General features: G+C 35.0%; 2 protein-coding genes across 8 annotated transcripts in view; both read left to right on the top strand.

Annotated features, from left to right (window-relative positions):
* Nucleotides 1-2,948: 2,948 nt before the first annotated feature.
* On the top strand, nucleotides 2,949-3,760 carry LOC110095521 (lamin-like protein). The gene is made up of 2 exons (XM_020821104.2): nucleotides 2,949-3,137; nucleotides 3,230-3,760. The coding sequence occupies exons 1-2, from the start codon at nucleotides 2,981-2,983 to the stop codon at nucleotides 3,547-3,549; spliced, it is 477 nt and encodes a 158-aa protein (XP_020676763.1). The 5' UTR covers nucleotides 2,949-2,980; the 3' UTR covers nucleotides 3,550-3,760.
* A 14,212-nt stretch (nucleotides 3,761-17,972) lies between these two features.
* Nucleotides 17,973-25,896, top strand: part of LOC110095508 (EID1-like F-box protein 2) — a 21,059-nt gene continuing 13,135 nt past the window's right edge. For 2 of the 7 annotated variants that reach the window (XM_020821080.2, XM_028696726.1), the window contains exons 1-4: nucleotides 17,973-18,271; nucleotides 18,358-18,481; nucleotides 18,592-18,682; nucleotides 20,771-21,650. In XM_020821080.2, the coding sequence (XP_020676739.1) occupies nucleotides 20,818-21,630 (813 nt within the window). In that variant the 5' untranslated portion in view covers nucleotides 17,973-18,271; nucleotides 18,358-18,481; nucleotides 18,592-18,682; nucleotides 20,771-20,817 and the 3' untranslated portion in view covers nucleotides 21,631-21,650. The remainder of the gene's footprint in view (nucleotides 18,272-18,357; nucleotides 18,482-18,591; nucleotides 18,683-20,770; nucleotides 21,651-25,896) is intronic. The other 5 variants (XM_020821084.2, XM_020821079.2, XM_028696728.1 and 2 more) reach the window with 5 other exon arrangements.

Here is a 25,896-nt window from a genome sequence, read left to right as displayed (position 1 = left end):
TGGTGGTCATGTAGTGCTTTAACAGTGGTTGTGCGGTGACGATTTGACGATAGTGATCAGACCATAATTCGATTGTGGCAATTAGACAATAGTGTTCAGGCAATGATGGCCTAATGATGGTCTGGCAATGATGCTTCTAAATTATTCGAACCTGTGAGATCTCTTGAATCTCGTGGTTTTAATTCAAATATGATTTGAAAAATTATGTCTAATCAAGTTGATAACTATTAATTTATTTTTTAAATATTATATTAATCTTAAAATAAATCTAATAATTTTAAATCTCCCTACAATTAAAATTGAACATAATATCATAGTTTTTTTAAACATTTAATTCATTAAGTTAAATTCATGTCTATATTATATACTTAAGTTTTTAAAAAAATTTGACCAACGGTTTAAGTCCGCCGGAAAATGATCAATTTCTGCCGGAAACGTAATTGCCGGAAAATCATAAAACCGGCGGAAATTCGGCGGCGACGCAGCGGGAGCGGGGTTCTGGCCGGAAGCCGGGGGCGCCGGCAGCGTGCTAGGGTTGCGGCCGCGGTGTGACTTTTTTTTTTAAAAAAAAAAATTTACCAACGGTTTAAGACCGCCGGAAAATGATCAATTTCTGCCAGAAAACTACCGGAAATGTAACCGCCAGAAAACTGCCGGAAAATCATAAAAACGCTGGAAAATGATCAATTTCCGCCGGAAAAGGCCGCCGGAAATGAGTGATTTTCCTGTAGTGACGCAGCTAAGGTCCTTCGACCTTTTATTACCCAATTATGATATGTAGACTATCTTTGCCCCATTATAATCTATTGATCATCATCATTCAACTATGATCTTTCAGTCGATATGACCTAACTGTGGTCCTTTGGTCGCGTCCCCAAATATGATCTTGAAGCCACCATTTGGCTATTGTTGCTTGACTACGGTCATATAATCATCATCACCTAATTATGGTCCACTAATTTTCATTGTCTGACTAAACTAATGCCCAATGACTTCATTGTCTGCCATCACAAGAAATGTTGATACAAACCACTACCTATAGAGGCAATGCACAATGTCAACACCAATATCAACGCCGACTAGCTAGTTTGATCGCTCGCTATCACCAACAATGTCTATGCACACCATCGTTATGGCTCATGAAGACCAAACCAACCAACTTCATCGCCACCAACATCAATGCACGTTATTGTATATATGGTTGATGCATGCCACCAACACCAACGAATAGTCCTAACATCAACACAAAAAAATATATTAAGCCTCTTAGTCTATGATCTTCTTTATTCAAATAAAAATGATTGAATATACAACAAACAATCTCTTGAAGAAATCTCTAATGCCTCAAGATTTTTACAACTTTCATTATGTAATCAATCATTAATATTTAGTGTATACTATATTGAATCAATGGTTTACCGAATTATAAGGAAGTGCATTATTCGTAATAAATGTGTAGGGGATGTGAAAGTAAATCATGCAATGGAACAAATAAGAAAAAATAAAATAAAGCGGAAAGCAAAGGGCATTAGGATTTAATGTGGAAAAACTTGCAATTGGGAGAAAAAAATCATAGAGCCACACCGCACCAAAAAATCTACTATGAAAATTAGAAGAAATAAATACATATCTCCCATCTCTCTCACTCTCTCATTGCTTCTATATTCTCTTAAATTGCTTTTACACACTAAATAAAAGAAAAAAAAAAACTCTGTATACCACAAATGGAAGCCACCCATGAGAAAAATAAGATAGAAAACTATCTTGTCTATCAATGCTAGTTTGGAGAGCTGCGGTGCTCAAAATTCTACCTTCAATCTGGCGGACAAAACTACAGTTCTCCTCTCTTCGTCTTTTCTCCCAACAAACTCTGCACTCGAACCCAAGCAAGGGGAGGATCCCCGCACCCCCAGCTTGAACGAGAAATTGACTTGAGGTCTAAGGCAACAATACAATCTGATTTATCGACACAATCAGATTCCTCATAGACTAACATAATGATATATGTGGGTGAAATTATTTCAACTTAATCAAGACCCATGATTTTTTCTTTCTCCATATTTTTCACATAAAACTCCAGTGTCTCTTGCAACTCTTCTTTCTTCTATACATATGTTTAATCTTTGTATAAAACTAAGATATCAAATATTCTCTCTACCATTGTGAACTTTATTACATACTTCTAACATCTAGATAATATCCATACTGGATTAACAAAACGAAATTTTATTAATAAAAAATTAATTCAAAAGACAAAAGAGTCAATTTTTTTTATTTATTCAAGATATAAGATTAATGGAGCTAGAAAAATCTTTCAAAAAGGGATTAGAAATAGCAAATCTTCATTGAAAAACAAATCATGATCAATCATACGCATTGTGTGGGCTAAATTTTTTATGGATGATAATATAAAGAGGTATAAACCAACACTAAGTAATTTAACTTAGGAAGCTCAACATAAGAAGATTAGCACAAAAGAATCTCATCACCATTAGCAAATCAATGAAGAGGAGACATAATCCCTAATAACCTTAAAATCAAAAGCTCATACCCCATAGCATAAAAGAATCACCAAGAAAACATTACACACTCTCTCTCTCTCTCTCTCTCTCTCTTCTCTATTTATAAAGTAATGTGTATAATATCTTTTTCAATTAAAAAAGCTTAAAATATAGATACATTTTTTATTTTCTTTATTTAAGTCTTTTAAATATTAGATATAAAAAATAATGTATACAACTAACTACTTATAATTTTTTATCAACTAAAGATGATGCGATTCTTTTTGCAACATTAACCACCTCTAATGGCAATTTCGTAATAACAAGCACACAAAGGCCATACGTAGCTCACGTGCCCGCACTCTCCGCATATAATCCTCCCATGTGATCTCTCACCTCTCCCTCGTCCTGACAGATAAAAGCCAGCAAAGCCAAACCCAACCCCATTCATTCACTCCTGCCCCCTGGTCTTCCCCTCCATGGCAATGCCCCTCCTCCTCCTCTCTGTCTTCCTCTTGTTATCCTCCGCCTCCGCCAACAAGTACAACGTCGGCGACGAAAAGGGCTGGAACCCCGGCGTCAACTACACTCTCTGGGTCAACAAGCACCGCCCCTTCCACGTCGGTGACTGGCTCGGTACGCTCCTTATAACCCCATCTCTAACCCTAACCCTGAGCGACTCTCTCACCCAGATCTGATCAATTTCTTTCCCGATCTTCTTTTTTTAGTGTTCTACTACCAGTCGGGCATGGCGGATATTGTGCAAGTCGACGAAACGGCGTACGACAAGTGCGATGCGTCTCATCCGATCTCTAATTACAGCAAGGGGAGAAGCTATGCCTTCGAACTTAACCAGACTAAGCGGTATTACTTTATTTGTAGCTTTGGGTATTGTTATCAGGGCATGAAGGTTTCTGTTCTGGCGCATCCCCTTCCTCCTCCTTCTCCTCCTCCATCCGCTGATCATTCTGCTGCTCGTCGCACGAGGATTCTTTCCAGTTCTATAGCTGGATTTGCTATGGCTGCCATCCTTCGGTTTCTATTTTGAGCTATTTTGAGTGAGTGATTTCTAGGAATTTTTAATCGATTTATTATTGTTGCTAGGGTTTGGATTTGGTCCGATTTATGAATTTTTCTTTATTTTTCTCTTTGTTCTTGTACTTGCAATTCAAGTGTGCTTTAGATTTGGCAAAATGTCGTGGTTTAATTGTTACTAAAATTTTAAAATTATTAGGCATTGTTCTTTTTTTCCCTCTCCATATCCTCTCCACTTCTCTGTTTCCTGAGCAGTTTAGGGAAACATTGGATGGGAATAGTGAACAAATTTGGTATGTCTTAATTTGCATCTCTGAATCTTGTGGCCGCTGATTTCGCGTGTGGTGACTTGCCGGTTGGTTTTCCGCTTCAGCTACATGAATGGCAAGTGCTTTGGATCTCGAGCCGACATCTTCGCATTCAAAGAGGCGGGAAACTAGAAAGGAAAAAGCAGCCTGTGATTGGAGCTCGCACAGGTCTCCATTTTAAAAGTGATGAATATTAATTAAAAAAATTTATATTTCATCTCCTTTAATTTACTAAAAAAATGAACTTTAAATTAATTGTGACAATCATGAACGCATCAATCAAATTATATTTTTATAAAGTTAGTATTATTACAAAAATGGATTATCTAATTTTTTAATTAGTGTCATAATTAAATCCTTAATTTTTTTATAAATGCGAAAAAATATATTGAGATTTTTATTATGAATTTTAATATTTATGTTATAATCTAATGATAGAGCAATGATAGTTTAATAAATAGATTAAATTTAAATGTTAAATAAGATTTCTTTTGAAGAATTGAGTTCAACTAAAAAATTTATGTTTGAGGTAATTTTTATTTAAAATTTATCAGTTAAATTGAAGCCAAAACTAATATAATTTTTATTTAAAAATAATAAAAGTAGCTTTTTTTTTGGAATGAGATATTCATCTGTTGCCACCCCCAAAAGGGTGTTTGACTGTATGACTAATCCTCAGCTGATCTAGAAGAGGCATTCATCTCAGAAATCCCCTGGCTCGCACTTGATTGAGTTTCACTTAAAAAGTACTATTGATCTGCATGCTTGAATATTTTTTTTTTTTTGAACTGGATATCCACCCGCTGTCACTCTAAAGGGAGTGCTTGACGGTGTAATAAATTTCTTGACGGAACCTAATGAGGTCATCCATCGGCATCCGCTCACACTTGAATATGTGTTATCTGTGTGGAGTATTAGTATGTATTTAATTTACTAAAAAAATTATTAAAAACAAAAGAAGTGAAGCCCACCTGGCGTGTCTCATTATTCGGTGTTCACCAGTACCGTCTGACACATCATTGCCATGTTTGCAGGTGTGGCCAAATTAATAAATGTCGCAAGCCATCCGCCTCAAATTTAGTTGAGAAAATACTATTCTATATCAGGCCTCCTTAGCTATTAAACTACGAAAATTTTTAAAATAATTTTGCAGGTTGATTTTAAACCTCTGCAGAGTAAGATTTTGCAGTTTAATTAGTGCTCTTGTAGGATCGAAATTTATGATCTAACACACGCAAATAAAAAACAAAAATGTAGGAGACATAATAGTTTTTCTGTTTTTGCATCTAAAATTCAAGTACAGGAAAAAGTTGGAGTTCGATTCAGTTAAAATAATCAACAAAACACATGATGGTATATAACGTCACTCTTCTCCACAACTCAAGGACATAGACTTACAAAGTTTGAAATACTTATTTGGTCTCATATAGTTAAAGCAAAGGTTGTGAGAAAAAATAATGGATGAATGAAAATGGCACTGGAATGATGTTAGTCGGGTAATGGCTGTTGAATGATAACAATCATGTAATGACGAGTAGACAACAATTGTTGAAGCCAAGCGGTTAGGTGTGGTGAATGATCAATGATTCTAGACATTCATTTTGACTATCAATTTACTGAAATCAAAATTTCAATAATTATGCAGTTTTAAGTATAAACTTTGTACCGATCAAATGATTTTGAAGGACCACATCAAGTATGAACAAGGGTGGAATCAAGAAGAGATCAGGCTGGACAATTGCATACCCTTTTTTCCTGAAAGATAAACTTTTTCTTATTTTACCCACCTTCAATAAATGCAATTTCTTACATTTTATGATTTTTTTTTTCTATTTCATGCATAAGATTAAGTATTTCACAATCTTATGTGGTTCCCATTCCTTCGGTTGTGAATCCTATTAATGATGTTGTTCTCTTTGAAAATGAGTTACCCTCTCTGGCAGGTGAGTTAGTTCCTATTGATGCTATTGTTAATATTAGCATTGAATCCCCTTTGGTTGAAAATGAATTGTTGGTCCCTGACATGGTCGAGGCAGTGGCTGTTGATTCATCTTAGCATGACTTTAATGTGGCTCAAGGTGTGTTGGTTGTGAATCAAGTGGTTAATGGTGATCAAGTTGATGATGATGTTGTTTCTCCTTTTCTTAACTTGGCTAAGACTCCTAGTGAGGTTGTGTTTAGTAGTGGTGGTGGTTTTGTTTCACCTGTTGTTGGTCCTATGATGGTGGGGTGTAAGCATTTGAGTGGCATTGTTGATGTTGGGGCTTGTGCGTTGGCTTTGTCTCAGGTTGAAGTGGAGGAGGATGGTGAGGTGGAAGTTGTGGTGAAGGGTAACTTGGTTAGTGGCATATATGTTTCGTTGGTGTCTGAGTCGCTTGTTGATGTGCCCATAACCGTCATGTCTCCTGATGGATTATATGCTCATTGTGTGTCTAATTTGGGGGTCACTTGTCACGACCCGACCCGATCCGGGACGGATCCCGCTCGCACCGGGTCGCGACACGGAACGAACAGACTGACCAGGATCTGGTTATGGAATTTGGTTCGAAACTGAATCTTCCAAATAATTTGACTCAAACAGACACACAGACACAGAGCTACTGTGAATCATCAAACACAGCGGAACAAAACATCTATATTTTCTTTTCATCAAAACAATCATCTACAAATAAAGTACATGGCTTTTAGATAGAAAGAAAAGACAGAACAGAAAAGCCATGACTGTACAAAAATCAAAAGTACAAAACAATACCTATACTGATCAGACTCTGAAATCTATTCCTGGACTTCCTCTCTAATCAAAAGATACGCGGTAAAAACTGAACCAATCAAAAGATACGGACGAAAATCACTAACATAAACGAAATCCGGACAGAAAACACCGCCAAACACGACGGTTCTGAAAATTGAGAAAGGCGGAATGTGTCTTACCTTGCGTACAGCAATATCCTGAACAATCTAGTCGGACGAAAACAGCTCCGCGTCGCCCGAAAATCAACTTTTCCAAAAATCTTTTCGACTTGCTCTCTCCTCAAGATATTTTCGTTTTAATTTTGATTTTCTCTCTCTTCAAAATGATTGATTTCAGCTTTATAAGACTCAGATCGGCCCGGCCGATCGCCAGATCGTCCCGGGACGATCAGACCAATTTTGATCGTCCTAGACGGTTCCCAGAACTATTTTTCGGCCGATATTTTGAACAGTGCCAATCGGCCTGGCCGATGCCTCGATCGGCCTGGACGATGCTTACAGAAAATCACCTGGAGCAAATCTGGGCAAATTCTGGAGCAAATTCTCAACTGATCGTCCCAGGACGATCCCAGATCGTCCTGGACGATCCTGGAGAAGATTTTTGATATTACATCACTTGTTCAGGGCATTCAGCTTGGCATGATGGGTATCCATCATCGTTGGGTGATGTGGGTGAGGATTTTGATGTTGAGCAAGATGAATCTTTTGAGGATTTGTACGGTATAGATGTTTGTCAGGTAGCTGAGAAAGTGTTCTCTCGTGGCAGTAAGCATTGTAGGAGGAAATCCAGGAAGTAACTGCTTGGTTGTTTGGGTGTTTTCCTTTAGTTTGGCTGGCAATTTCGATGATGACACATTTGTTTATTGCTGGACATTTGGTGTTGGTTGTAGGAATGGGTTGCTACCCCTTCCTCCTGTTGGTTATGTTTGTCTTTGTAGTTTACATTTTTTGGTTTTGTTCTCCGGTAGATTGTTTGCTCTTGATGAATATTGTTCGTTGGGTTGCTGCTTGTTGGATCGTTGGGTGCTGTCGTTGATGCATATGTAGTTCTTTTGGAGTTGAGAGCTGATTTTATTTTAATTGTTGTTGGCTCGACTTGCTTCCACTTGGTTGTTCCTTTGTTGTGTGATTGAGTATCTCTCATCAGCTTTGTGGTTATGTTGTTTTAGCTTCCTTTGTTTGATTTTGTATTTAGTTTGAATATAAGGCTCATAGGTTTTACTTTAACTATTTTATTTATAGAGGACTTTAGATTCATTAAGGACTTGTAACCTTATTTCTATTAACATGTAAGTCAAATATGAGGGTTTTAGCAAAAAAAAAAAAATCCATAGTACTGTGAATTAGAAAGTCCCTATTTAAAATGAATTTGTCTTAATTAGTCTATATTAAAGAAAAAAAAAGTTCAATAACTATTATTCTTTAAATTATCTTCTAATAAAAAATAATATCAAATCAAATATTTTAAACCGTAATTATATAATATTATATTAAATGTAATATTAAACAATCTTCAAATTTACGTGCAACATGTGCGGTGCATGTGCATGTGCAGGAGATGAGCAATCATCGGCTGTGCAGGCCTGGCAGTTAGTAAAAAATAACATGAATTTTAAAATTCTAAAATTATTTTAAAATAAGTATAATAATTATTAACTAATTAACTAATTAATAATTATAATACGCATAATTTAAAATTAATTCAACGACTTTATACTTTAAGACCAAATTTACTGTGGTCCTCCGTCCTTCCCTTCGCTTATGCACAAGTGGGCTAGAAATAAGGGCTGTTCTTTTGTACCATGTAGTGCATGCAGTAAAAAAAAAAAAAAAAGATAAAAATATCTTAATTTAATTTTAATTATAGTGGAATTAGATTTTGTAGGCATAGTATTATGTTTATTATATTAAGTTTATACTAAATTATGTAATGTTAATTTAGAAATTTAAAATAATAAGAATATTTTATAATTGATATGCCATCGAAATTTATTTTGTTCGAGCATGTATCTTGAAATATATTTGAATTGAAAAAATTTTAAAATTAAAGTTAGGACTGTCCAAACTCCGATTTCATCTAGCTTTTACTTTAAATGAGCTTATTGACATGATGAATCCAACAATACTAGAAGTGTCTTATTCCGAGCCATAATGAGCCTAAATCAAAGGCCTGAAGTATAATTGTAAACTACAAGATATTAATTGGAGGACCAAATGATCTCAAACTTTGTCATGCTTGTAGTTCAATCGAGCGTCTCAATAAGATGAATCCAACGAGCCCAAGAATGCTTAATTTCAACATCATTAAGACACTTAAATGCTGAATGAATATTTTATAATCAAGGTAATCAACATGGGTCGTCTAGTGGAGTGTTTCAACATTTCTCCTTTTTTACAGGTATGACACTCTAAAAAAATCTATAAATAAACTCACACTCTCTACATTAGGAGGAGCTTGGACCTTTCGTTTGAGATTTAAATGAGCTATGAGGCTTGAAGAATCTCTGAGCTCCACGTGATTATCATTGCTAGCAAACCCTCGTCGGCTGATTGCCGCTGGGCAATTATTGACCAATCATTGCCATCGGATCTCTATCCTGTCGACGTTCTTGGACATCCGCTTAGCCTATTCAGATGCTTGAAGATCTATTGAGATTATGTGCATTATATTTTAGAGGAAGTTGAGAAGAGCATATCAATTTAATTGAGTTTGTCTATAATAACAATTTTCAATTAAGCATTTGTATGGCTCCGTATGAAGTATTATATGGTATGAAGTGGAAAAAACATTTATCATAGACAGAGGTGGGTGAGAAGAAGTTGATGGGACCAGAACTATTGGATGATGCCACCGAGAATATTAGGTTGATCAGAAACAAATCGATGACAGCTCAAGATAGATAGAAAAAGTATTATGATCCAAAGAATATAGCTGTTGAATTTCACATGGTTGATTTTGTTTTCATGAAAGTTAGTCCTTTGAAAGGTGTGAGCATAATTGGTAAATAAGTAAATTTAAGTCCAACATATATTGGGCCTTCTGAGGTGATTAATAGAGTGGAGAAATTTGCTTACAAGTTAATACTACTAATACGTCACAAAAAATTGCCTTGATTGGACACAAATCTCGAGGCATATTCAAGTTAAAAAATTTCAAAATTAAATTTGGGACCATCAAAACTCTTATTTCAACAAATTAATATTCAAGCTTAATATCTTAAAGAGACTAACCTAACGACACAAAAATCGATCTGATCCAAACTCAAATGGGTCCAAATCGAGGGCTCGAAGCACATCTAGAAGGTTCAAAGCATAAATTGGATGACCAAATGATATCCAAATATAGCATGATCATAATAAATTTGAGCGACTTGACTAGAATAATCCAACGAGCCCAAGATCGCTTAATTGTAACATCATTTGGGTACACAAATGCTTTATAATCGAGGAGATCAATATGGGTCATCCGATGGAGCACTCCGAATTTAGACAAGATCTTCTTGATATTTATGGGGCATGACACTAAAAAATCTATAAATATACTCCATACATGTTCTATTAAAACAAGTGAAAGAGGCTTATGAAGTGCCTAATGCTGTGGCCGATATGATTTTGTTTTATTTATTTATTTTTTAAGTTAAGATTTTTTATATAATTTCAAAATTAATTTTGACATGATTATCGATATAGATACTTGATTTTAATTTTTGAATCATTTTAATTTGGCATGGTTTTATTTTAAGTTTACTCTCTTATACTGACATAGAAATGTCGATGATGCAATTTTTTGAAGGTGAGGAGATTGTAATAACCTAAAAGTTTAAAATAAACTTATTTAAAAAATATTAAAAAAAATTAGGTTGAGCGGTGCAGTACAGTGCTTGTAAACACAACGATACAGAGCAATGTAGTAACGAAAAATGTGGCCACAACATTGAAGGCTCTATTATATAGTAACTATGGTGGTGGCAAGCAGTGCTCCGGTGCAATGGTGGATATGTGTTGCGATACCAAGCACTAAAATGAGTATATATATATATATATTAAATATCAATGTCATCCCTTACCCCCTCCCATAGTCATATTGTTTGGCCACGAAGGAAATGAAAAGAAGGAGAGGGGAAGAGAAGGGAGGGAGGAGAGGGGAGAGAGAAGAGGGAGAAAGCTCTTCGAGGAGGTTTCATTCATTGCTTATGTTACGAATTTTGATCTATTTGAAGTAAGTGACTATCCTTTACTCCTATTTTTGTTGATTTTAATCTTATCAAAATTGATAAAAATATTTTTTTTTTCTAAATTATCGAGCTTTCAAAGTGTAACTTTTAATATATGATGGATATGATTGTCACGAGTATTTTAACTATAATATTTTTAAATTTCAATAGGTAAATTGGTAGTTATATATTTTTTTTAAAATTAATACATAGTATGAAGTGTCTCATTCCGAGCCATAATGAGCCTAAATCAAAGGCCTAAAGCATAATTGTAAACTTCAAGATATTAATTGGAGGACCAAATGATCTCAAACTTTGTCATGCTTGTAGTTCAATCGAGCGTCTCAACAAGATGAATCCAAGGAGCCCTCAAATGCTTAATTTCAACATCATTAAGATACTCAAATGTTGAATGAATATTTTATAATCAAGGTAATCAACATGGGTCGTCTAGTGGAGTGTTTCAACTTTTCTCCTTTTTTACAGGAATGACACTCTAAAAAATCTATAAATAGACTCACACTCTTTACATTAGGGGGAGGTGCTTGGACCTTTCGTTTGAGATTTAAATGAGCTATGAGGCTTGAAGAATCTCTGAGCTCCAAGTGATTATCATTGCTAGCAAACCCTCGCCGGCTGATTGCCACTGGGCTTTTATTGGCCAATCATTGCCACCAAATCTCTATCCTGTTGACGTTCTTGGACATCCGCTTAGCCTATTCAGGTGCTTGAAGATCTATTGAGATTATGTGCATTATATTTTAGAGGAAGTTGAGAAGAGCATATCCATTTAATTGAGTTTGTCTATAATAACAATTTTCAATTAAGCATTTGTATGGCTCCGTATGAAGTGGAAAAAAAAATATTTATCATAGACAGAGGTGGGTGAGAAGAAGTTGATGGGTCCAGAATTGTTGGATGATGCCACTGAGAATATAGGTTGATCGGGAACAAATTGATGACAGCTCAAGATAGATAGAAAAAGTATTATGATCCAAAGAATATAGCTGTTGAATTTCATATGGGTGATTTTGTTTTCATGAAAGTTAGTCCTTTGAAATATGTGAGCTTAATTGGTAAATAAGTAAATCTAAGTCCAACATGTATTGGGCCTTCTGAGGTGATCAATAGAGTGGAGAAATTTGCTTACAAGTTAATACTACTATTATGTCACAAAAATTACCTTGATTGGACACAAATCTCGAGGCATATCCAAGTTGAAAATTTTCAAAATTAAATTTGGGACCATCTGAACTCTTATTTCAGCAAATTAATATTCAAACTGAATATCTCAAAGAGACTAACCCAACAACACAAAAATCGATATGATCCAAGCTCAAATGGGTCCAAATCGAGGGCTTGAAGCACATTTAGAAGGTTCAAAGCATAAGTTGGATGAACAAATGATATCCAAATATAGCATGCTCATAGTCAAATTGAGTGACTTGACGAGAAAAATCCACCGAGCCCAAGATCGCTTAATTATAACATCATTTGGGCACACAAATGCTTGACAAATTTTTTATGATCGAGGAGATTAATATGGGTCATCCGATGGAGCACTCCGAATTTGGGCCATATCTTCTTCATATTTATCGGACATGACACTATAAAAAATCTATAAATATACTTCCACTTCCCACGTGAATGGGGGCTTAAAGCTTGGACCTTTTGCTAGAGATTGGAAAGAGCTCTAAGGCTTTAAGGATCTAGAGTTCTACCCAAGCACCAATGCCGGCAAACTTATGTTGACCATCGTTAGACCACCGCTCAGTCGTCATACCATCCCACGGTCACCAACATCCACCGGACTTCTATCCGACCATTATCGATGGCCACCAAACCACTTTTTGTCCGTCCACTGCCGTTGAACTTCTGCTCGACCACCTACCCCCATTGGCCTACATCACTCGCAAACTATTGTCCACTCCTGCCTTTTTTGCACGCTGTCGCCCCTAGACTACGGTTCCCTGACCTCCGTCACCTGCTAACTATGGTCTCTTCGACCACCATCGCCCATCTACTATGGTCCACTCTGACCACCATCACCACCGATTATGGTCCATTCTGACCTCCATCGTTTGTCGACTATGGTCCCTTTAACCTTGCTCAACGACTGTAATCCACTCTAATAACCATTGTTAGTCGACTACGATCCACCCCAACCTCTATTACCCACTGACTATGGTCCCTCCGAACTCTATCTCATAATGACTATGGTCCCTCAAATCACTGTCACCCTTGGACCACGATCCACTTAGACCACCGTCGCCCACTGATCATGGTCTATTCCAACCTTCGTCACTTGCTTACTATGATATTTCCAACCTTTATCAATTGCAAACTATGATCCTGCTGACCACCTTTGCTTGCCTATTACGGTCCACTTCGATTATTATTTCTTTCCAACTATGGTCCATCGAACCTTTATTGCCCACAAATTATTATCCCTCTGACCTTCGTTGTCCATTAACTATGATCTCTTTGACCACCATCGCCCATCGACTACGATCCACTCTGAACACCTTCCCTCACCGAGTATGATCCGTCTAACCTTCAAATATTATCCCTCCGACTACTATCGCCCAATTATATTCTTCTAACTCCAACTATGTATTTTGATTTATATGATGTATATTTGTTAAAATGAGCCAATACCTTCTCCCAAGGAAAGGCGTCTCATGTAATCACCTATAAATACCAATAAATATTTCAACTAGGCATGACCTCGTGGTTTTTGCCCCTTTTCAGAGGTTTTCATATAAAAATTCTTGTGTATCTTAACATTACCACACCCCTCTATCTTTTTTATGTGTACTTGCTGAATCTTCATTAAAAGCTAAGGCATGAAACTCTTTATCTCTCTATCATCGCGAATGTTCTAGCATGTAACATCTACCAAATCATATACTTGATGTGCATAATATGTTTCTTGCGTTTGTTTTAATGAAATGGGTTTCTAATACATTATTAAGAGTTCTTGAAGATGAAGTGGAAATAAGGCCTTAATGTATCCTGGATTATGACATAAAATAATTAAGGAATAAAAAAATTCCTATGGTTAAAATTAAATGGAAATACAGGTAAGAAAGAATAGTATCATCACGTGACCATTAAGTGTCTATTTTACAAATCGTTTTCATCAGAGCATTCTAGACATATTGGGCTATCTATTTTTTTTTTATTTAATTTTTGGACCCTTGTATTTAAAGATATAAAATAATTAATAAGGATTTTACACTAAAAGCTGAACAATTGACATAATTACTAATGCATCTCCAGATCATTTGATTATTAAAATATTAATCCACCTGCAAAATTTTACATAAGCTATTTCCCATCCCAATAAGGAAAATATAGAAGAAAAGAGAGGACCTAAGGATTGTAGGTCTTATAACCATTTGTGTCGATTAGTGCAGTTAAAAATTTTACTCGTCTAAAGGCAGACTATCATTACCATACCTCTGATTTTAATAAATTTATGTATTATGTTTTATAAATTTTAATGTGGACAAAACTTATAAAAGTTATCATATCTCAATTTTTAGCAAATTTTCGCCATCTAACTTTGAAGAGGTGGCTCATATGGCATAACACTTTACTTGTATAACACTTAGTTTTCATCTTCCGGCTGGTGTATTGCTCTAATACAATTTGTAACAACTCAAACTCTTAACTATTGATATATTGTCCGCTCTGACCTAAGGGCCTCATGATTTTGTCATATTGGTGTAACTTCCTAGGATGTCACCTATACCAGAATTTCTCCGGAATGGGTATCCTTAATGCAGAGTTTTTAATGAAGTTCTAACAATTACACTAAAATGTAATTATTTAAGAGGTTCTAAACATTACACTTCTTTTTACTTAAGGGCTTTCACATTAGTGGCTCTGGTAGATTAATTAACGGACAAATAGATAATTCTTTTAAAATTAGACCCTAGTTTTTACAAATACAATAATATTTTAGATGTGCTAATTATGAGCACCGAATGACATAATGCTAATTGTTTGAACTTTGGTACGTACATGTTCTATTAAAACAAGTGAAATAGGCATATGAAGTGCCTGATGTTGTGGCCGATATGATTTTGTTTTATTTATTTATTTTTTAAGTTAAGCTTTTTTATATAATTTCAAAATTAATTTTGAGATGATTATCAATATAGATACTTGATTTTAATTTTTGAATCATTTTGATTTGGTATGGTTTTATTTTAAGTTTACTCTCTTATACTGATATAGAAACGTCGATGATGCTATTTTTTGAATGTGAGGAGATTATAATAACCTAAAATAAACTTATTTAAAAAATATAAAAATTCTAGGTTGAGCAGTGCAGCACAGTGCTTGTAAACACAACGATACAGAGCAATGTAGTGCCGAAAAATGTGGCCACAACATTGAAGGCTCTATTATATAGTAACTATAGCGGTGGCAAGCATTACTCCGGTGCTATGGTGAATAGGTGTCGTGATACCAAGCACTAAAATGTGTGTGTGTGTGTATATATATTAAACATCAATGTCATCCCTTACCCCCTCCCATCAGTCATGTTGTTTGGCCAGGAAGGAAATGAAAAGAAGGAGAGGGGAAGAGAAGGAAGGGAGGAGAGGGGAGAGAGAAGAGAGAGAGAGCTCTTTGAGAAGGTTTCATTCATCGCTTATGTTACGAATTTTGATCTATTTGAAGTAAGTGACTATCTTTTACTCCTATTTTTGTTGGTTGTAATCTTCTCAAAATTGATAAAAAAATATATATTTTTTCTAAATTATTGAGCTTTCAAAGTGTAACTTTTAATATATGGTGGATATGATCGTCATGAGTATTTTATAGTATTATTAAATTTCAGTAGGTAAATTGGTAGTTATAATTTTTTTAAAATTAATACATAGTATATATATTTCTCTGCATTTCATGAATTATTGTATTTTTGTACACAATATTATATTACATTGAGAAAATGATATAACTAATATATGAGATAAATGTGATATTTATATGTAAGTAAAAAAGGTATTTATAACTAAGTAGTGATGATGGTCTGATGCTACTTCAATTTTACTTCTAGCTTTTGGTTTCTTTTTTATGTATATTTTTTGTAGCCTATGGTGGCATATATGCTTTTGGACATTGAACTTTGAATCAATATATAAATATTTACTATAGAAATGAAATTATATTTATTTCTATTTATTGCTTATATTTTTCTTTGAATGCAATAAGTTAGCTTTGATTGTCAATGATCTTATTGTTAAATAATTAAAAAAGGTATTTGAAGAAAAAGAAATATAAGGAAAATGAAATTATTTCATTTAAGATATTGGGGTATCAAATCATGTTGGGTTAGAACGGGTAGAATATTGTGAAATCCTTTAAGTAAAATAAGCTAAACTCTTAAATATTGATACATCTTTTGGTGTAATGATTTGAATGTCATTAAAAAATTATGCAGTTAAGCGTGCTCATCTCAAAGAAATTCTAGAATGGGTGATCTCCAAAGAAATTACATCAATAAGACAAAACCGTGAAACCCCTTAGGCTAAAGTGGGTAATATCTTGATAGTTAAGAGTTTGAGATGTTACAAATGGTATTAGAATAATATACCTGCTAGAAGATGGGAAATAAGTGCCATACAATATAAAGTGCTACGCCATGGGAGCCACCTCTTGAACCCTGTATTGGATAAAATGTTATATGATGTATGGGAGTCACCACTTGAACTTATAGGGGCCCCCTCTAGAATCCTATATACCCGGTGAAAAATTATGAGATAAAGATACTGATGGAGATGTTAGTTACTTAAGTGGGGGAGATTGTGAAACCCATTAAGTAAAAGAAGTTAAAAATCTTTAATATTGAGATGCCTTTTAGTATAATGGTTGTAATTTTGTTAAGAAATTCTACAGTTAAGCATGCTCATCTTAGGAAAATTCTGATATGGGTGACCTCCTGGGAAGTTATACCAACAGGACAAAACTGTGAGACCCCTTAGGCCAAAGCAAACAATATCTTGATAGTTAAGAGTTTGAGTTGTTACAAAGCATATATTAATTATGGAGGCGTAACACCTTCTTACCATCATAGGGAGTCATGCAAATAAATGACTAAAGTGAACGATCTAACAAAGGCCCTAAAGTGATTGGTGAATTCAAAGTCCAAAGAGAAAGGAGGAGGATCAGAGGATAAATTGTACCTACCATATGAGTTTGACAATATTTAAGGGTCATGAGCTTATATTCTTATGCACACCTTTGATGCCATCTATCAATTCCTCAAAAGGAAGGATGTCAATTAACTTTACTTATGCGTAAGAAAGGAGAGAGAGATACAAAGAGCATTTTTTAAATCAAAGATTATCCAAAACTCTAACATGAAGTGTGCCAACCATCTAACCTCAAAGGTTGTTAGCTTTTTCTTAGGAGAAGTTACATGATGGCTTGTATTCCCCTTAAAACAAGAAGCTATGCATTGCAAGTGGTAAAATTAGATATTTGCACCATTTCTCTAGAAATTATGTTTTGAGAGATGAAACATTAAACACATAATAAGGTTGTCTTTTGAGAAACTAGTAGGCTGGTATAGTCCTTAGCATCAAAGGATCATATCAAGACATATTTCAAAACATTAAATTTTGATGAATAGTTTAGATATATAAGAAAAGCCGATCGATTTGTATTGACCAGAATTTTTTTTTTCCAAAAAGTAGATTGCCCACAAGCATGAGGCATTTTAATAGCAATACTTGACATTCCTAAGAACGATCATCTGGCACTCAAAATTCAACATGATATAAAATAGGAGGATTTACATACATATCACTTTATTTCATGCCATTTACATATCTAACATCCAAAATATTAATATTACATGCTTACCATCCATACAACAAAATTGGATGTATGGAATGAAATATTAAAGTTTATAAGATGATATGAATGATAGAAATGAATTATATAAATGATCTATTTGATATTAAAATTTTATATAAATGATAGATACGTAATATTAATATTTTAAATGTTATATATATAAATAACATGAAATAAAGTGATATATATGTAAATTTTCTTATAAAATATGCTAAAATTTAGCTAGAAGTACAGTAGGTTAAGAAAAATTCTCACTTTACAGTATTGACACCTGATCACAAAACTACCATCTTGATAGTCGTATTAAGGCCGGCTCTCATTTTCGTCATCCTGATTATTAAACCTGAAGCTGATGCCACCGCCAGCCTGGTTATGCCAACTATTTCCCTCTGAACTCTAATAGATTCCTTGCCGGCTCCGCCTCCTTGTCGATCCATCGCAAATCGAGTTCTGTTACCAGATTTGATAGGTAAGGAAGTACCCGCCGCAGCGAAGTTGTTGATGATTTGATGTGGTAGGCAACACCTACAGAGTCTCCCGCGTACTGGTCGTTTCTCCAGATAATAACGTGCCCAAAATCATCTTATCGGTAAGTCTAAAACTTTAGTAAATAGTTTCTGCCGAGAAATCAAAGGAAAAAGAATCGGAACTCAAAGTTAGGTTTTTGGCGTTCAGTTATATGCAATAGTTTGTAGATCTTATTAGAATCGCAATTGAATCCTCAGGGCCTAGCTGGGATTGGGAAGATGACGAGTATACTTGCCTTTGCCTGAGAGCTATTAGGGCCTTACCAAGGGAGGTAGGTCTCATGAAACGATACCATGCATTATTGGATTTGGAACCTTTTTTTTTTTTTTTAAACGTGATTATTCTTAGCTTTTATTTGTTTGGATCCTTTTATTCATGCAGGGGGTTTAATGTTGTAATAGAAGGAACAAGATTGCTGCCATTGGGAAGGCGCAAGATAGTAATACTGGTTGAGATTGAAGAAAATTTAAGGGTACACAGACTTATGGGCCTCTTGTTGTATTTTTCTCAAATTCTGTTTGGTTTATTGTCATTGATTATTGTGATGGTGTTGGCAATATATCTAGCGATTCTACCCCGACATCTGGTACACAACAAGTTTGATTTGCTCTTGCATCCAATACTTCTCTAAGACCATTCACTTGGTTTTTCAACACCAATACCACATGGGCCACACCATCAACATCATCATCACGAGGATGAAAATTTGAAATACTTCCTTGAATATTGCCATCTATTTGATTCCGAAGAGACTTGAATGTGCAAATCAAAACTAGTGAATCATATTTATCATTTTGATGAAAAAACTTGAATGTGTAAATCAAAACTAATGGACAATGTTCAATCATTTTGGCAAAGTATTGCAAGTGAAACAAAATTGATATGAGTTGACCTAAATTGATTAAACAGCTTAAAGAACAACGTTTTCCATTTCCTGAGTACAAGATCATATGCATGAATAATTTATGTGTGATCAGTTAGTTCTCGAGAAGATAAAGATTCAACTAAGCTTGAATTTTGAAGATCAGTTATTAAGTATGTTAGTACAACAACACTATCAACTTGCCAAAAATAGATCCTAATGATCAAGAAAAAGCCAAATTGAAGAAACCATGTGGGAAATATAGCCAAGATGTGGTGGAAGTATCGAAAACATTGAAAGCATATGTATGAGTTTTAATGATAAAATTCTTTTTAGGGGGGATATATTGTGACACCCCAAGTATAGCATGTGACTTAATTTAGAGATTAGTGTTAATTTGGATTTTGGTAGGTGAGCCAAAATGGATTCCGCTTTATGGATTGATTGAAAGCATATTCTAATGCTGACTGACTTGATTTATAGTTCCTTGGCACTTCTATCAAGTGCCCTGAGAAGGTTTATCTTGGCCTAGTTCTAAGAACTTATGCCAAGTAGTATCAAAGACCAAGTAGTTGTATGGCAAGGAAAATTGTTTGAACTATTAGTTATGTGTAGGGTTGTCTTTTTACTCCATAAGGTATCTCTTCTGCCAAAACTATATTTTTACAATTAACGCACACTAAAACATCTAATTTCAATTAGATTTTATAAAGATCTCCATTATCAATATAAAATTGTATAGACTAAGTAATGATCTTTGATGTAACTTTAATTAAGCTTATGAATTTCCGTTATAATGTGTTAATGTTGATGTATGTGTGTATATACAAAACAAACAACTAGGAGAATATGCAAACATATATGCATTAGCTTAATGTAGGCTTCCCCAATTCGCTGCTATTTGGATATATGCTCCAAATTATGTGTTCCGGTTTGAAATGCTTTCTTTGGGTGAAATAGTGGTGTGGGAGTGGGCAGCTTTCCTAATATTCTGGTAGGAGGTAGCTCTGCCTTCCATCTTTTTTCGATAAGAAAATCTTTTAAATTTCTGCTAATAGGTGCAGCTTCTTAATGGTTTTTTTTTGCTTGTTCACTTGAAATATATGAAATATGTTTCTTAGATACAACGTGCAATAAGTTCAGAATAGCTCTGCATTCCGTCTTTTTTGAAGAAAATTTCTTTTCTATAATTCTGATAGGTGCAGTATTATTGATGTTTTCTTGGCTTGGTCATTTGAAATTTGTGGAATATGTTTCTTCGATACAATGTGTAATAAGTTTGGAGCACCATCAGGTTTTACATGAGGATTCAAGAATAAGCTTTGTAGAAAGAAAAGAACTAGAGAGTGCAACTATGAAGTACATGGTGACGACAATAGTTTGAGTAAAGTGCCAAGACAATTTTCAAAAGTCTGCAAATTCAAATCTGTCTTACTTTTGAAAAGTAAAGGCTTTTTTTTCCTTTATGATGTAAGAGGTTAAACATCTAAGAGTAAGATATCTAGGTGATATACAATGACATGGAATTATTTTGTTTCTGGCAATTGATGATTGTAAGGTTTCACTTAGGTTTGCACAGTCTACTCAACTTTCTGTAGTATTTGTATTACATTTTTCCTGGCCAGATTTTATGCTAACTCATGCATAAAATTATTCCAATTTGATTCATATTTTAAAATTTTCTTTATTATTATCTAGTGCCATCTTGATTCAAATGGTGAAAAAGCTATAATCAGTGATTGTTAATGAAATTAAACAACTCTCAAGCAGGAGCAAAAAAGCGAGTTCATCTTCAACCGTCTGTTCTCTTTATGTTTGTGATGAAGCAATACCGCTGTATCCACTCAGCAATCTGTATATGCACTAAACGCCATCTAAGTGAGGATGCAATATTCCTTGTATTTCAACACCTCAACTGGAATCCTAGATTAATTGCAGCAATTTCTTGTGTGTGCAAATGGTTTGATGATATTGCCAAACGAGTTCTATGGAAGGAATTCTGCCGAACCCGAGCTCCAAAGATGATGTTAGATCTGCAATCTAGTGGTAGTCATAGCGTCTATGGGAACTGGAAGGCGCTTGCTAAACTTCTAACATATTGTTCAGGATGCAGCAAAAGAGGTCTGTTTAATAGCACGTATATCCCAAGTCACTTTGTCCATCAAACACGATTTTCAAGGACATCAGGCAAAAGCTTTCTAATTCCACAGTGTAGAACAGATGTCCTGTATGTGTCAGACCCCTGCGAGCATCTTGATCAGGGCGAAGATCGTGATGTGGGCTTTTTTCGTGGTGTCTTCAAGTCATTTTCTGTCTCAAAAGTCCGGAAAATGTTGATTGATAGGGGAGCTAAACTTCATCCAATGGAGGTTTGTCCATACTGTAAAGCAAAGATGTGGAGCATGCTACAGGCAAAGATGGTACCAAAGAGTGCGGGCAGCAGATTGGGTTCTTATGATGACTGCATAGAGTATTATGTATGCTTGAATGGGCATTTACTTGGCATGTGCACTCTATTACCCCTATCTGATTCTGAAGAGACATCTGAAGTAGAGTGATATTTGGAAATCCTTCTGAGGTAATTCATTATAATATCGTTTTTTATTTTTGTTTGCTAAAACTTGATGTATGACTTGCCTATAAGATATCTTGGAATGAAATAAAAAATTACTCTCTCTCTCTCAACCCTCCTTGGAACTCCTGTCCCATCTGGCTTCCATCTGTTGTTCTACACAAGTTTATACACTCGTCTACACTTTATTTGCTTTGCTAAATATTGCACCACAAAAGTTTTTTTTTTATTTTTTTTTATTCTTGGTCGCACACTCTAACCTGCACGGCATGTTTCACAATTATAAGCTTTGCTGCTTCACGTATCACACTTCATGCCGCTGCACATCACACTGCCGCTCTCCTGCTTATACACGTCATGCTTCACATGCGTTTGCTATTGTTGCATGATCATGGCCTATATACAGGTGACCTAGCGGTTGCTTGTACACCATTGACATTTGAGTTTTCAGCATTGCTCCTGGACCATTTTTACTTCCTGAAGTTCGTATGGTTACCCACATAAAATTTCCACCTGTTAGAATGGCATCATCACATGAATGTTTTTTCTGAAGAATGTCAAAATTATGGTGCATAGTTATTTTAGGCTTGAACTCACATGAGGAAGAAAAAAAGTCCACAACTTAGTTTTGCACTAAGTACTAAGGAAAGCATCTAAGTGCCATCGATTTCATAAACAAATGGGCTTTCACAATTATTATTTCATAAACAATTGGGCTTTCACAACTGGACCCCAAGCAAGAAGAAGAAGAAGAGAAGGATAGGAGGGAAGAACTCCTCCTCGACCACTGTTGGAGTTCTGCCCGATGCCCGAGTGACGCCAGAATTCTGCCCGACGCCCGAGTGACGCCAGAATTCTGTCTAACGCTCAAGTGATGCCGGAATTCCACCCGATCTCCAAGTGATGCTGGAACTCTGCCCGACGTTGTAACTGATTTTCAATCCAGAAGTGATTCATTTTAATCTGATCATCCTAAATTTTAAGGACGAATCAGTCTCTTGTATTTAAAACAAACACTAGTGGAATTATTTCAACTAGGCGTGGCCCCGTGGGTTTTCCCTTTTCAGGGTTTTTCATGTAAAAAATCCTGATGTTATTTTCTCTCATGTTTGTGTGCTAAATATCCGTACAACGCTGAGACGAAAATTTTATTACTCTATCGCCGCGTATATTCTAGCCAGCAACAGTACGCGGCGATAGAGTTAGAAATTTTCTTCTAAGCGTTGTACGGATATCTAGCACACAAACAATACATATGACCTTAGGTCATCTCATGATGACAAATTATTCTAGTTTTTATTCTTGTCATTATCATGAGTAATATTATAAAAAGATCTCATAAAAAATATGGATGTCATGGTGGCTATGCAAATCGATATCCCATATCTCATCAACTTCATATTTTGTAATATATTCCAACCCTCATAACTTCATCTACAAGTCGTGATGAATTGAGAAATGAACTATATGTCGTGGGTTCCGAAAATTCGCATCTCGGCCTTTTTGTGCTTTTTTTCCTTTTTTGAGCAGAATTTTATTGGGATTATGTTCCCACATATATTTTCAAAAGGTAGATTAAATTTAAGATGATATACTACTATGATTTTGTGATTTGGTTCTAAGTTTTATATAGACACAAGACAATTACTCCTTTCGATTAATCTAGTCGTTTGATAAGCACTAAGTACCCAATATATAGCATCAATAATTTTAATTTTGATTTGAGTTTTTAGGGTTTTGAAATTTACCACCGTACACTTAAAGCTGGTGGTGAAGAATGGTGACAAAGCTGATCAAAATCCCATAGTTCCATTGTCCCGGTTTGTCTCTGTCTCATATCTACTTAATCAGAGGATACAGTAAACCCAACCTAAGCTAAGGATCTTTGTCGGCAACCATTGTTTGCTTCGTCTAAGAGTATATTGTAGACTTGAGATGAAAGTTTGCCTAAGGGGATAAATTCAAGTTGACCTTAGCCAACAATGGATTTTGTGCTCTGTAAAGTATACATTATGATTTATTATTCAAGATTTTTGAGCCATTGAAGAACATACGGGCTTTGACCGTGATCATAATTTAGTGGGGTCATTTTGTGGCAAAATACTCTATCAGAGGGCCCTAGTTATAATTTTATATGTGGTATCATTGGACGATAAAATCAGTAGTTAGAAGACACATATAACATACTTACTAGTCATAGATTATTTGAGAATGAATCTTAACGGTACGTTGGATTGGACATTTGTTTTTGTGAGTTAAAATTATTCTCAAATTTATCATCCCCGACAAATTGTTGCAGAGAGTAGAATTTTTGCTTTAAGTTTTGGATGATTTAATTTCACTTGTATGCTTTTAATATTATTAAACATTAGATTTTAAGTTTCATTTAAATTTGAGCCCCTGAGTAATTAATTTTGAAATTTAGGGGATTTTATGAGAATTAAGTTGTTCCCTTTGGTTGAGATTTTTGTCAACATGGTCATCCTTAGAGTTTTTAGGCAGCTTTATTTTGTTATTTAAACCTTGTCAATTTTGTTTTCCCGCCTTTAGATGATCAAGTTTAGCTGATGATTTTATGAATTATCGTATGAATGTTGATACTAAGAGTTTATATTTTTATGATCAATTTTTCTTAAGAAGGATTTGAAGGCCAAATGAGAATTTAAAATTACTTATCTCAATAAATTTCAGGATTATATATTTGTTTGTTAATCCAAGTCGTGCCAACTCTAATCCTTTTAATGAGAAGGATTAGACTTGAAATCTTGGTCCATATTTGTCCGCAGAACATTTTTGGACCTTGGATTTAGGAATTTGGTGTAATGGTCAGAGCATATACAAGAATTTTAAGTTTATCTTAAATGACGAGCACACTTTTTTAGTACGTTTGCACAATGCACTTGTACTCTTTTAGGTGCATTTGCTTATTCTATTTGCATGTTTTTTAGTGCACTTACATGATGCATACGTGTACTTTGATTGTATTGGTCCCTTTTTGGTACATTTGCACAATACACTTGCACAATTTTTGGTATACTTATATAATGCATTTGCATGATGCACTTGTATGTCTTTTGGTATATTTGTATAGAATATTTGCACATTTTAATTGAATCAATATGCTTGTTGGAGCGCTTACATGTGCAATTTTTAAATCATTTTCCTTAATATCTTTACATGAATTTTAAAGTAGTGGTGTGTGCCTCTTGAAAATGGATATAGTACAACCCAGATTGACTATTTTCTTATTAGAAAATTAAATCGTTTAGATTGTAAAGATTGTAAAGTTATTCTGAGTGAAAATTTATGTACTCAACATCGATGTTGTTGTTGTTGTTGGTGGTGGTGGTGTGTGCCTCTTGAAGCAGCTGCACAGTTTTTGGGGCAAAAGATTTAAAGTTCATTATAAATTTTCAATCCGCACAATATTCTCAAATGTTACGCCTCTGTATTCTTCGTGCTCGTTTGAGCATATGCGGACTTTTCAATTTAAAAGGGGTTATTTCTCATGCAATGTTCAATGTACTTGCATTGCAAACATGCATGATTTTTAGTACAGTCGTATGTCCATGTACACGATGCATGGCGCACTAGATGCATTTACACGTTTTCAGGTAATTTTAATGGAGTTCGAGGGTTTCCTCGAGATGCGTACATATGACTTGAAATGTTCAGATTTAGTATTTTTATTCGCATTCACAGTTTTTTGATCAATTTTGAGATTGTACGCATTAGAGTTTTGGAATTTTCTCAAAATTTACGTGAGTGGAAAAGTCATGCAAATATTGATTTTCCTGCTCATACTTGCAATTTAAACATTTTTTAAAATTGCCTTTTGTTTGATTGCATTAAATATGATTGTGGATCAGGTGGTGAAGCCAAAATGGGTATGAGTATGGGCACATGCTTCATATATTGTGCTTGAAGGTATTTAAATATTATTTTCATTTATGGTGCAGGCCCAAGTCCTGGATGAGAAAAGTGGAGGGTTGCGTTAGGTAGTCGACAGCCAGCGTAAAACTTGTCGAACAATAATGACATGAATCCTTTAAGAAATTGTGTTAATGCTAGGGCGTCCCCTGGAAGCGACGCGCTGTATGGCCTGAATACAGTGACAAGTGTGCAAGGGCCGCTGCACCGGCGCCCGGGTGCAGTGTTAAATAGGCAAGGGTTCCCACATCAAGGACGGATGTGGGCAAAGAAGCTAGTCCTTGAAACTAAAATTAGGATAGGAACTTGGAATATAGGTTCC

The sequence above is a fragment of the Dendrobium catenatum genome, unplaced genomic scaffold, assembly GCF_001605985.2.
Source record: "Dendrobium catenatum unplaced genomic scaffold, ASM160598v2 fragScaff_scaffold_827, whole genome shotgun sequence".
NCBI lineage: Eukaryota > Viridiplantae > Streptophyta > Magnoliopsida > Asparagales > Orchidaceae > Dendrobium > Dendrobium catenatum.
The sequence above is the reverse complement of the archived record's forward strand: the minus strand, read 5'-3'. Positions and strand labels throughout refer to the sequence as shown.

Bases quoted from the DNA above. Each gene is read 5' to 3' on its own strand.
- LOC110095521 (XM_020821104.2), top strand. From the start codon at position 2,981: ATGGCAATGCCCCTCCTCCTCCTCTCTGTCTTCCTCTTGTTATCCTCC. The intron at 3,138-3,229 runs GTACGCTCCTTA...TTCTTTTTTTAG, and splicing joins CCACGTCGGTGACTGGCTCG to TGTTCTACTACCAGTCGGGC.